Source organism: Periplaneta americana, chromosome 13 (assembly GCF_040183065.1).
Source record: "Periplaneta americana isolate PAMFEO1 chromosome 13, P.americana_PAMFEO1_priV1, whole genome shotgun sequence".
In the NCBI taxonomy this organism is placed as follows: domain Eukaryota; kingdom Metazoa; phylum Arthropoda; class Insecta; order Blattodea; family Blattidae; genus Periplaneta; species Periplaneta americana.
In genome coordinates, this window is record NC_091129.1 from 114271939 (window position 1) to 114285575 (window position 13637).

The following is a 13637-nucleotide window of genomic DNA, read 5'->3' on the forward strand; positions in this document are numbered from 1 at the left end:
TTTTGCCGACCGATTGTTGCTCTGTAGGTTTCACTCTAAGCATCACGTTGTCACGTCTACTTTCTCGATAAGAATAAGCACTAGTTTGTTATATTGTTAAATGGCTATTATTATTATTATTATTATTATTATTATTATTATTATTATTATTTCATATACGAGTACGTTGGCTTTCTTAACTCTTAATAATAACTCTTTAATAATAGTTTTTAATCACATACCTTAATGTTCGTCCTCAGCACAAGACATTGCAACCTCGGGTTTAGTCTACGTGGATTAGACAAGTAAGTGTCATTTAATAATAATTGAAGCAGCTTATTGGTTGCATTATTGAAATTGAGGCGAGTGATTGGAGCGCGACACAAGAAATTGAAAACAATAATACAATTAAATTTCAAAGACCTGCCGAACGCATGAGGCTGCTCAAAGACCTGCCGAATGTTAACCATGAGAACGCGGCGATAATACCATCCCTGTTTAATTTTCCAAGCTATTTGCAAAAGGTACGAATAATATTATCTCTGTTGTTACAATATCAATATAATTAAAAATCAATCAGTAGTTTACGACAATAAAGAATACTTAATTGTTAGTACAGGTATATCAGACTGTAGAGAAATCCCACTGAGTGAATTATTTAGACTTACACATCAGATGTTAAAACATTAGTGGAAAGATAACTTTTTGTTTTTATTGTGTAAATGAATTTATCTGCAAGATAATAAACTTTCATTCAAGATCCATATATGGATAAATAAATATACAGATAATAAATAAATAAATAGCTATAATAGCTAAGCCTCCTTTGTGAATTTATGATTCAGAGTTCACCTATAGATAACTCTTTTACATTTTTCCGGATATATTTTATTAACAAAAGCAAGGAATAGCATCTTATTGATATTGCATATGTGCATAAAAATTATGTACCATCACTCCGCAAGCAATGATAATATATCTATTTTATTTATTTAAAATAAAAATACAATATGTAAAAAATCTACACATAAAAAGTATGTGGTTTTTTTATCTTGCATAAAGTGATTGTTTAGTTTTTAGGTCTTCACGTTACCTATTGTTTGCAATGTATTAGGTACCGATACTTTTTATAATTGATAGCATTCCCTTTATTAATTGAAGAATGAATTCAATGTAATTTGGCTACCTTCGCACATTATATTTTGCCAGATTATCTATGTCCTGTGGTCTAAAAGTACCGGTAATATAATTTATTTTTGATTCTCTAAAACTTAACAAGTCTATACTGATTATCGCATATTTATTTCACTTAGGAATTTGATTATAACAAGAACTTGTGTAATCAAGGTGCATATATTTATGCCTTGTGATCTAAGAGTTAATATGTTAATATAATTTTAGATTCTCTGAAACCTAACAATTTGCTGATTATCGTAAAATTATACAATCTATAATGTGTATTGTGTAGGCCTATTTATGGATGTATCAGTATGTTTTCTATAAATTGCTGCATACGTATTTTCTTTTCTTTAATGTTCTAACACATATCAATGAAACTTTGAATATGTTTATTTCGTCCTAATTTTACGTTAAACGTCGAAAATGGCCATAATATGTCAATTTTAGATCATCACAGCGTTAAATTGCGTGATTTACGCATTGCTATTATTTGTCTGCTCTCCAACAATATGGCGGCAAGCGCAGCGTTCAATTTGCCCCGGTTTCCTCGTTTCGCGCAGCCGAGACTGTAGGGGCTTGGTTCGTATATCGTTATCACTATAGTTCACATTATGCCCGCAGCTCCACTCACCTTGATGGAGTAATATTCTAGATCATATAATCATATAATCATAATAATAACTTTGGAGGTAGGCCTAAAAGCGTGAGTGGAAAAGTGTCTCTAGGAGAGAGGGTACGAGGAAGAAAAAAAAAGGGTTGAATACCTCTGATCTAGATGGTGATCTCTAGAAAACATCTGGCGGAAATCTAGCGGATTTTTAACACCAGCTGGAACAACCCTGTGTATTGGCGACACTGACCAATGGTCTTAAAATTTCTCTCAAGTGTACATTAATTTCCCTGAAATAGAATAAAAACGAAACGCATTTCGCAATGAATTAGAAAGCATGTGGTGTGTCAATTTTATATGAAGGTGCATGGTTGTTGAGTAGCGTGTTTACATAAACGTATTTTATATATGTTATGAAAGAGTTTATACCACGTGGTGATCTTTCATTAACAATATAAGGTGATAATTTTTCTTAAGAGAGGTATAATATGTATATTCTATTCCTTTGAATTTCGAATACCTATTGTTTTTAGGTTATGTTGTTTTTGGAATTGGGCAAAAAAACACATGTGATTTATGACACAGAATTAAATAAAATTGTGGGAAATTTTCATTATACGTGTTTTCTATAGCACGCGACACTGAAGGTTTTTTTACGAAAAATGTAAAAAAAAAAAAAATGTCTAATTTTCAGAGGGAAGGTTAATGTGGAATGTGAATAATTTGTGTAGGACGTTAGTTGACATGAAAACATATTAGGAAAAAGGTAGAAATTGAGAAAAAAAAATCGATGGGTGTGGATACCCTGAAAGTGATTATTTAACACGTAAAATAAAGAGGTAGAAATATAACGCGAAATGCTCATTTCACCTGACTTAGTATATGTAAGTCTGCAAGGCATACAGAAAGTCTAAATTAACATAATCTAACTTGTCACAGATTCGAATATGGAAGGCATACCAAAAAGCTAAACTAATCGTTTGTCAAACTTGACGAAAATTAAGCGATATCCTATTATAAAAGAATCCCCTAGTGCTCTTTTTTCTAGAACACAAGAAACACTCTACATTAACTTTTAATCCCAACCGTTTGACATTCTACATCTCTCTTTAAATATTTTCTGACAACATAAAGTGATATTTCTATGTGTAACTCTGAGTTTCATAGTAAAAATTAATATGAACTTTATTTCATTTCAGAATTGTTCATCGTATTCTCACTCCTAGCTGTGAAATATGGGGAAAAAGAAGGTAAAGACAATGTATCTTCACTGCATTACAACATGATACTTAAAATTGCGGTAGATGTGGCTAATAATGTCTGTTCATGTTCAATTTATACTTAACTTACTTATGGCTTGTAAGGAATCCGAAGGTTCATTGCCGCCCTCACATAAGCCCACCATTGGACCCCTATCCCAAGCAACATTAATTCAGTCTCTACAATCATATCCCACCTCCTTCAAATCCATTTTAATATTATCCTCCCATCTACGTCTCGGCCTCTCCAAAGGTCTTTTTCCCCTCTGGCCTCCCAACTAACACTCTATGTGCATTTCTGGATTCGCCCATATGTGCTACATGCCCTGCCTAACTCAAACGTCTAGATTTAATTTTCCTAATTATATTAGGGTCCCGCACCATGGCATCGCGGTCTAAGGCATCCTGCCTAGGACTCGCGTTACGGAATGCGCGCTGGTTCGATTCCTCATGGGGGAAGAAATTTTCTCATGAAATTTCGCCCAGTGTATGGGACCGGTGCCCACCCAGCATCATGATGCACTTGGGGAGCTACGATAGGTAGCGAATCCAGTTGCAAATACCAGCTATAAAGGCTGAGGGGATCATCGTGCTAACCACACGATACCTCCATTCTGGTTGGATGATCCACCTCTGCTTTGGTATGTGGGTGTGAGGCCAGCAGCCAGCTGACCGGTCTAGGCCCTTCACGGGCTGTAGTGCCACGGATGATTATTATTATTATAATTATATTAGGTGAAGAATACAATGAATACAACTCTGCAGTGTGCAACTTTCTCCATTCTCCTGTAACTTCATCCCTCTTAGCACCAAATATTTTCCTAAGCATCTTATTCTCAAACACCCTTAACTTCTGTTTCTCTCTCAAAGTGAGAGTCCAAGTTTCACAACCATACAGAACAATTGGTAATATAACTGTTTTATAAATTCTAACTTTCAGCTTTTTTGAGAGCACACTGGATGACAAAAGCTTCTCAACCGAATAATAACACGAATTTCACATATTTTTCTGCGTTTAATTTCCTCCCAAGTGCCATTAATATTTGTTACTGTTGCTCCACGATATTTGAATTTTCTTGAATGCTGAGAAGTTGCTGATGAAAACTATTCTGATCGTCCTCTTCAGATTTCGACAGAAAGTCCCTCTTTACCTTCGACCAAGAAATTTCGGATCATGCTGAACCATCAGTAGGGAAGGCTATGCTCACAGATTTGTGGGATTCTCTAGTTAATTCATTTCTAGAAGCGAGATGAGAGTGTGAATGCATCATGTTGTTAAATTCTGGCAATGCTTCAGGATGCAATTTGAAAAAAAAAAAAAAAATTCAGCAGTCGTACTGACTAGATGAGTACTGCTTCATCACTTCCCCAGAGTATCCAGAGAAAACCCATGTGTTGCCTGGATAGGTGAGCGCTGTTCTAATGCATGATGTATTCTAACCATGATCACACTCACAATCAGCAACTGGGAAACTGTTTTTCGTACTAGAGTAACCAAAAAAATTGTTTGTCTGGACTTGCAGTGCATGTAATATGGCAATTTTCCTGAGAAATGCTGTACAGATGTACTTGCTTATTTTAATGTTCCCAGGGTCGCAGTGTGAAGAGAAATGTTCAGGCAAACTCAGATGAACCAGAGGAGCTTAAGCGAGCACCTCATTCATTTGTTTTTCACCGTGGCAGTGTGGGTAACAGTGTGATAGAACTTACAAAAGACTTCAGAAAAGTAATGGAACCTTTTACAGCTTCGGAACTAAAGGTGAGTGAATTCTGTAGAATAATCAGAAAACTAATAGATGTCAGGTGATTAGTTCAGTTATTTATTTATTGAAATAACTTAACAGTACATCAGTGTTCAATTATTACTTAATCTTTCTGAGACTGACGTCCTCTTTTCACAGTATTTTTTGACGTAGAATACATCTTTCCTTGTACCAAGTGTGGGTATCTGTTCCAGGATCTGTGGTGAAACAAAAAGTGGCAGAATTTCAAATGCTTACTGCAATAAAACTATAAGCCACAGCCGAATGTTAATGTTGTTAATAGTTAGGCCATGAACCAATGACTAGTGATGCCACCTCCTCTCTTTATGGGGCATGAGGGCGTCGAAGTTGTGTATAAAATTAGATGTGTTGCACAGGCTCTCTCAGTAATATCTTGGCATCAGAACAACTACAGACCTGTGTGACTACTCGTTTGATTTGTAATCATAGTTCTGCAATATTAAATTGATAACAGACATGATACACAATGGTGAAAGATTTGTTGTGAATTGGGACTAATTTCGGAAAGTCTCTTTTATATATACAGGGTGCAACAAAATTATATGTCAAAACTTATGGAAACATTCCTTTCACGTAGAGGATGAAAGTATGTTATAATGGGCATGGATCTGTAAATGTTTGATTTCTTTGTTAGAGCTCCTTTTCTAAACTCTACTTACATTGTGTGATGCGCAAGCTATTTTTTTAAACCCTGCTTACATTGTATGATGCGCAAGCCATATTGTTTTTTTTTTTTTTTTTTTTTTTTTTTTTTTTTTTTTTTTTTTTTTTTGGAATGTCATCATAGCTATTGTGTACGTTACACCCCATAACAGAACACTGAACACAGAACTTTGAAAAACACACAGAAAGAGAATGTACGGTACATCATCCCCGCCCCAACTCCACCCCATGTGCAATTACATTCTAATCAGAGGTAAACAAGAGCATTTACATGTAATCAAAATCTGTGCATGATAATATCTTTGAAAAATATTGGAGTGCAAGAGGTCAAATGACTTTATTGTCAAACGCCTGGCATTAGAAAACAACAACAACAACATGTAATCAGACTGTTCTAGTGTGGAGTTGTTACATGATAGCTATGATAACATTCCGCACTAACTAACTTGCGCTCTAACAAAGAAATAAAGTGTTTCCGAACCCATGTTTATATAACATAATTTCATCATCTACATGTGAGGAATGTCCCACTAAAGTTTTGACATACATTCTTGTTGCATTTTGTGTGTGTGTGCGTGCGTGCACCCTGTTAGATTTTATTAATTTCAAAATTGTAACATGTAAATGAACAAAAGTAAGAACAGATTACTAAAGAAGTGTGAAAACTAATACATTTAGGGCCTGTCTTTTTGTCTAGACGATTTAATTCATGTAACATAATTAGCGTATTTGACTGCCAATTAAAAAGTTTGAATTTTAACTATTGTTATGACTTATCTTAATGTACATTACTCTGAAATATTAAATGTATTATAAAAATATTAAATCTCATAATATTACAAGTACAGAAATAAAATGAATATTAATAATAATAATAATAATAATAATAATAATAATAATAATAATAATAGTCTAAAAAAATTAAAATGGCAGTGTTGACAGTGGCTGCAGTACATATTATTACAGGTATTACCTCCATATGAAGCAGTTACAGTACAAGAGGCGTAAAATATGCAAGTTATATCCTTGTGTGAATCCTTAGTTGCACTTAAAGTTATCTGTTACGATTTTGTAGGCTCGGAAGAAGAACACTATCAAGGATTTCGTGTCAGTGTCGGGGTTGTTGCATGTGTCACACATGTGCATCTTCACTAGCACCACTCTGGGCACCTACTTGAAGATAGCTCGCCTTCCGCAGGGGCCCACTCTCACTTTCTGGGTGCACAGCTATTCCCTAAGTCGAGATGTTGTGTCTATGATGAAGAAGCAATTTGTGTTTGAGAAACTGTTCCGCAATGCACCACTCATTATACTCAACAACTTCAGCGGTGAAGGCTTGCAGATGAAGCTCATGGCATCTATGTTTCAGAACATGTTCCCCACCATCAACGTGACTAAGGTGAGTGCCTAAAGTCACACGTTCAAAAAATTCTCGTTAAGAAAGGGCATTTTTGGACTGTGAATGAAGTGAACACTTGCCATAAAAATGTTGCGTAGGATGTATGTGAAAGCATGCCTATTTACCCTTTTCTTGAATTACAGTCTGGGTAATGACATCCCTTTTTCACATTGTTAGATAAAGAAGAGGAATACAGTTTCATTAGCTTTTTACAACTGAGCTTCTTTCATAGTTTTACAGTTAGGTATTTTAGAGGAATGCTCTAGAAGTTGATTCCAAGTTTATCCAAACCGAGAGAGTTGAGATACCAACTCCATAATCAGCTGTTACATTTCGTATTGTCACGCTATATCCTATTCATCCCACAGCTTCAAGCTTTTGTTTCACAGCTATAATCACACGTTTACATTTTGTTGACATTGTAAAAGCAGACACTTGATAAAATAATTTAACACAATATGCACTAAAAACTGCGTAACACCTAGAGTATCACAGAAGTGAATACACGCAAAATCAGTTGCCATCTTTCGTTCAGCTCTAACTGGTTCTACTTATTGATGGATAGTGGGTAGTTGGAACAAAATATACAGAAACAAAGAATTACTTTCAATTATTAATGGGACCAAAGTACATGTATCAACCGAGGATGTGGAAAGCAGGTTTTTCTATGTATTGTATTCCTTGAAGAGCATTCATCCTTATTTGTAGCTCTGCTTTAGGGTAGCAGTAAAACAATAGCTGTCTCATTGGTATGCATTGACAGATCTTTGGGATATAAGACAAAGTTATTTTTAGATAGTATATTTAAGGAAAAAGTGCGTGTTATGGTCCAAAAAATACAATATATATTTTTACTCCACTGTTTTGGTTAAGTTGGGGTTCAGTTATGGAAAGTTTGGTTAAGCAGGGTTTTATTGTTCCATTATAATGCTCTAAGTTTGGTATGCACTTTTATTCACTGTCTTCCGTTTTATTCCTTATACTTAAAATATATTCTCCCTTGTTTAATACAAGTGCAAATCTGTTACATTGTATTATATTGCAGGCTAAACTGAGCAGTATTCGTCGCTGTACACTTCTCAGCTATAATACCACTTCCAAGTTGATAGATTTTCGGCATTATGCAATTAAGGCCGTGCCTGTTGGACTTTCCAAGGGGGTGAAGAAGCTGGTGCAAAGCAAAGTACCAAACCTAGGTCGGTTCGAGGATGTGTCTGAATTTATCTCAAAGTGAGTATGGAAAATGCTCGCTTTTATGAAGAAGAGATTTTGTTTGGACTATTTTCATTTCGATCATAAGGTTGATTGATATAACTAGTAGAATTTCGAATGTTGTGACATTATTTTTTGTTTTTGAATTGTTAATCCTGTCTACAGCAGTGGAAATTATCTAGCAAGACATCCGAGTTTTTATATAAGAAATACAAATTTTTATGGAAAAAGGTGTTGCATTGAGCAGTGTAAGCTTGGCTATCAAAGGTTTGCCAATGTTAACCATTTGAATGGGATGATCTGCACTTGTGTACTGCTCATATGCAGTGAAGAGTTCTCTTGCAAGTTGGTCACACTGCTGCATAACTTCTACTCTTTTTACCACTTGCCTCCTTTGACTCGAGCACCAAAAACCAACAAGGAATGGATCACTGTCGAGACGAGGCAAGTGAGCCGATCACCCTCATTACATTCTCGTGCTCACCCTGCATCGAGTCAACTCAGTGTGAGAATGTGGAACTAGTTTAACAGTACCTACCAACATACGTGTACAGTGCCCAAAATTCAAAAAGATTATCAAAGTCAAGATCATTTGAGAAGAATCGGCAACTTCATTGTCAAGTACTTAGCTTTCAAAATCAACCAGTGGATTAAACATATATTTCATATTGTACAAAATAATACACTGTATCTGCAGGAGATATTACAGTTCTGCAGTGCTTGGGAAAAGTGGCATAAGTCAGTTTCCACAAACATTTTTTATTAATTCATTGACAACTTACGGAACATCTGCTTGCTTGGGAAAAGAGGCATAAGTATTTCTCCCATTAAAATAATTCATACAGAAGAAAATCAAATCGACATAAACCAGTGTGAAGACAGTTTTTTTCCATCTTTTGTGAAATTAACATTTTTGACTTGTGCCACTTTTCCCGAGCACTACAGAATTCAAATCTTTGAAAATGCTGGCGTTATAATTTATGTAACATTCATGTTTATTCAGTTACATTTTTGTGGAAACGGTCTTCAACATAATTATGACTGAACATTTTTATTTTCCTGTGAGGTCCGGCCAGTTGTCAGAGAGTGAAGCAGAGGATGACCCAGAGAGTCATGTGACTTTGCCACAGAAGATGCCCTCACGGGGCAACATGCCATTCACCCAGTCTGCCCTCAGACTCATTGAATTAGGACCAAGGCTTACATTACAGGTGATTTGTGTCATCAGTATCTACATTGCTTTAAAACATTAACCCAAATGATCATAAATGTATTTTTTGCTTCCCAATATCTATTTCTTTCATGGGATGTACAAATTTGACTATTCTGTGCTGTTTGCAGCTCAAGAAAATTGAAGAAGGTCTTATGTCAGGAGAGGTATTGTTCCATGAGATTGTTGAAAAGACCGAAGAAGAGAAACTGCTAATCAAGAAGAAGAGAGAAGAGAAAAGGTTCGCAGGTTATTCTCCTTTCTGCCTTGGAAAAATTGTGAACTCACATGCTGAAATGTTAACCAGTTTAGGCCGTAAAATCTGTATGTTATAACTTTTTCTTAGTAAAAATATGAACGGAAAAAATTAGATTTTCATATAAACAACAAAAGATAAGGATTTTCATACTTTGCAAGTGGTATAGTGCCATTAAATGAATCTGTTATATAGATGTGTTGATCAATGTGTGAGAGTAATATTTATTTTATCGGATAATTTAAGATATTTCATATTAGGAGGAAATGATTTCTGTTCATTTCTTCATTGTTGGACATATTTAAGGTTATGGTTATATTAGGATTTGAATATAATAAGAAGTGACTGGAAAGTAGCATAGCTCTATATTGCCTCTGTGATTCTGTAATTTTGCAGGAAGGTGAAAGAGAAACGAAGAAAAATACAAGAAGAGAATGCAAGAAAGAAAGCAAAGATCAAGGAAGAGCTGAAACAGAAATCATTGAAAGGGATGCATAAAAGGTCAGAGAATGAGATAGAGATGCAAAAAGCAGTGGCAGAAGCTCAAGAAGAAGCTGAATTGGAAGAAGATGATGACGACAGAGAGTGGTACAGGCAGGAAGTGGGCCAGGAACCAGATAGAGGTAATATATGAAATTTGTGTATTGTAGGAAGCCTGAGATAATGATCTACAGTATCTTACAAAAAATATAGAGTTATATAATATGCATTACTATGTGCAGAGGGAGAGGATAAGGATGAGGAAAGGAGTAAGAGGGAGAGAAATGAGAAATAAAAATAGTTATTTACGATAAAATTGTTTAAATGGCATATATTTTGTAGGCATGTTTGTGAAACAAGGCTGCAGGCGAGTGAAGCAATTCTACAAACAAAATAACATTTTTATACATTTTGATTACACAACTTTTAACACTGTATCACTTCGGAATATGTAGATAAGATTATTTAACACAAGAAAGTTTCTTATCTACATATTGCGAAACATTTTTATGTATCGTGCCCTGTTTTTTAGACAGCCATTCATCAGTGCTGGTATAGAGACAAATTCCTCTTACTTGTCCATTATTGTATTCCCTCTAATTGTAATAGTGGCACTTCACATTACAACCAAGAGATGGTATAGTTCAGTTGTAGAGTATTTGACTGCAGATTGAAAGATCTGATTTAAACCTGGGTGTGCCCCCTAATTTTTATAATTAGTGTTTGGTCAGAAAATGATAACTAAAAAAAAAAAGCTATTTTGAGATACAAGCATTTTTATTTTTACTTTTCCTTTAAAAATCAGAATTCTAGTTTACATACAAATGTGAATGAAAATAACATAAATTAGGGCACTGTTTAATTATATGCACATGCTCATGCTTTTCTATACCTTCTAAGTAGCCACTGGTAGATGTAGATAGCAGAGAATGGCCATTTTGGAGTTATCGTATTTTGACCAAACACCACAAAATTCTTGTTTCATATACGAGGGTCATACTAGAAGTCATGAGTAACCCATTGTTATAAATCTTAATGTTTATTAACAAACGCTCATTTAAATGCCTCATTTTGTCAGAGACTTTAATAAATAATGCAGTAATCAGCATTCGTCACTATAGCAACGTCAGAAAGCATATCATTTAGAAGTTGTCAGTGCCTTGCGTAATCAAAGAGTTCTCCATATTTGTTATTTCAGGTAATTGCTTTGTATTTAGGCCATGGATCTTTAAAATTTGTATCCAAAGATTAAATTAATGTACCAATTTACATAGGGCCTATTGTCCAATTTTCAGCATCACAGATTCAAAAAACACTAACTTGTTCAATTTATTAAAAGTGTTCCTCTAATTGTTTTGAGCAGTGTACTTGTAGGAGTTTCATTGTTAAAACAAAATCAATGGTTCAGTGAACTTGTAAACATTTATATGGTTTACTCTTTGTCCCTTGTGGCAGCTCACGAATTGTGAGAAGATTTATAAATTAATTATATGTAGCAAGACTGTGCAAATTGAAAATAATTTTAAAACATGTTTTTTTATTGATGGTACAAGGATAGGTAAATAAGTGCATAAAAAGGAGATGTCTCTTGCACAAATGATGAAATAACCTTCTGCTGTCATAAGTTCAAACACTCATCTAGACGGCAGTGGTTCCAATCAGTTTGTAAATGCGTTTGTATAGCTGAAATCACGGATGTTTTGAAACTGGTTTTCAAACCGATCATGTGCATAGGTGAAGTTGGAACAGTTTGCAAACAGTTCTCAAACCATCACAAACGTGCTGTACAAACAAACCTATCAATGTATTAAATAGTACTGCATGGCAAATTGTTTCATAAAAACTGTGACACAAGTTATGTCGTCATAGTAGAAGTCATATTTTAGTTGGCGTGGTAATATTTTATGGCATTGGTACGAGAATATGGCATATTATGAACGATTTTCATGAACGATAAAGACATTTTTCTAATCTTTACAATTATTATACCAGATGGCCTGTTCCAATGTTTCTGCCAGGCTTTATTTCTTAATTTGAAAATTTGTTATTTAAAAAGGTTAAAAAGTCAATATCCAATATTCAATGGTGTAATAATTTCGCCTTATTTTCAGATCTCTTTGACGGGGCACCAAGAAAACAAACGAAAAGGAAGCAGTCATCAGAACAACCAAATCAGAAAAGGCGGAAACTGGAAAATGGTTTCAGAAATAACAATGATAAGAATTCAAAGAAACAGATTAAATTTGGGAATAAGAATGTAAGATTTTCGAAAGGCAGTGCAGTTCAGAAGAATAACAGATTTCATAAAAGGAAGGTGTTTGGTAGCAAGTTATCGAATAAAAAGAAATACTGAGCAAATTGTTAATTTATTCCATGTATAAATTACAATTAATAATGTATGAGTCTATGTGTGTGTAATAAATTTTTAACATGAGCATTGTTTTCACTTGATTTCATTTCTTAGATTGCAAAATAAGGTTAGCAGCATGAGCCAAGTCGTCTACAATAGCGTCAGGATGCACAGAAGGGTGATTTTCGTCTGAAGGACGATACTTCCCTGTTCTCACTAGCACTCCCGTTAGTCCACAATTCTGCGCTCCTCCTACATCTGAAACCAAGTCATCACCAACCATAACTGCCTCTTCTGGCTCAATTCCCATATCTATCAGAGCCGACCTGAAGAACTCTGGCTGAGGTTTCCCAATAATTTCTGCCCTAACATCAGCAGCGTATTCTAGTGCAGTAGTAAACACACCCACATCGAGCATCAGGTCTTCATTGTCACTGTAATATCTTCCCCGACCAAGAGAGAACAGTCGAGGTTTCTCCAAGTTGATCAGGATTCGGAAAGCTTCGTTTAGTCTTTCATACGTGAAGCTTTCTCCAGCATCTCCAACGACTACACAGTTTGGGTTGCTTTGGTCAATGCCATCAAATTCTGGCAACACGTCAGGATGTACCAATAGATGCGGTCTCAGTTTCTCCCTTTGTAGTATCGATATTAAAGCAGGACAAGGGGGGATTATGTCACGTTCTTGAACAGAATAGCCTAAATCCAATAGACTCGATGTTAACGAACGTCGAGTTATTTGAGTTTCATTCGTTACAAGTCTAATCGTCAATCCGGCTTCACGAAGTTTTCGCACAGCTTCAATAGATCCTGGAATTGCACGTCCACCGTCTTTCAAAACACCACTAATGTCTAATAGAACTCCATTAAGCCGAGGATTTTTCAACAAGCTCATTTTGCTACTTGTAAACCATAAGTACTGGACGATACAATAGCTTATATGCTTGATAAAAATACTGCGGTCGATGTCACGGAAGTCGTGGCTTAATATTGAAGCTATTAAAAGACCCCTACAGTTAATATGTTATTTCCAAACGTGTTTAAATTGCGTGTATAATTAATCATAGTTCTTCAAAAAATTTTATTCTGGTTAGATACAATTTTTTGTATAATCAATACTTGAGTAATTTATTATATGCAGCATAAAATGTTTTGCGAATACTGTGCAGTAAGGTATATAGACTATATAGTCAGTAGGCCTCCGTGCCTCGTTTGTCTACAGAGTACGATATAGTGGGCCATGACTGAATGTCATC

General features: G+C 35.1%; 2 protein-coding genes across 4 annotated transcripts; one reads left to right on the forward strand and one right to left on the reverse strand.

The window, feature by feature from the left end:
* Positions 1-2069: 2069 nt before the first annotated feature.
* ppan (Brix domain-containing protein peter pan) lies at positions 2070-12466 on the forward strand. Of its 3 annotated transcripts, none has more exons than XM_069843914.1 (9): positions 2070-2227; positions 2968-3018; positions 4619-4786; positions 6550-6873; positions 7919-8103; positions 9152-9296; positions 9427-9536; positions 9948-10174; positions 12143-12466. In XM_069843914.1, exons 2-9 carry the CDS (start codon positions 3004-3006, stop codon positions 12382-12384), a joined length of 1416 nt encoding a protein of 471 aa, XP_069700015.1. In that variant the 5' UTR covers positions 2070-2227; positions 2968-3003; the 3' UTR covers positions 12385-12466. The 3 variants fall into 3 exon arrangements, with proteins under 3 accessions (XP_069700015.1, XP_069700017.1, XP_069700016.1); XM_069843916.1 differs by having other exon boundaries at positions 2077-2222; XM_069843915.1 differs by having other exon boundaries at positions 2079-2249.
* Positions 12379-13386, reverse strand: LOC138712292 (phospholysine phosphohistidine inorganic pyrophosphate phosphatase-like). Its single transcript, XM_069843917.1, has one exon. The coding sequence runs from the start codon at positions 13274-13276 to the stop codon at positions 12485-12487; it is 792 nt and encodes a 263-aa protein (XP_069700018.1). The 5' UTR covers positions 13277-13386; the 3' UTR covers positions 12379-12484.
* Positions 13387-13637: the final 251 nt, after the last annotated feature.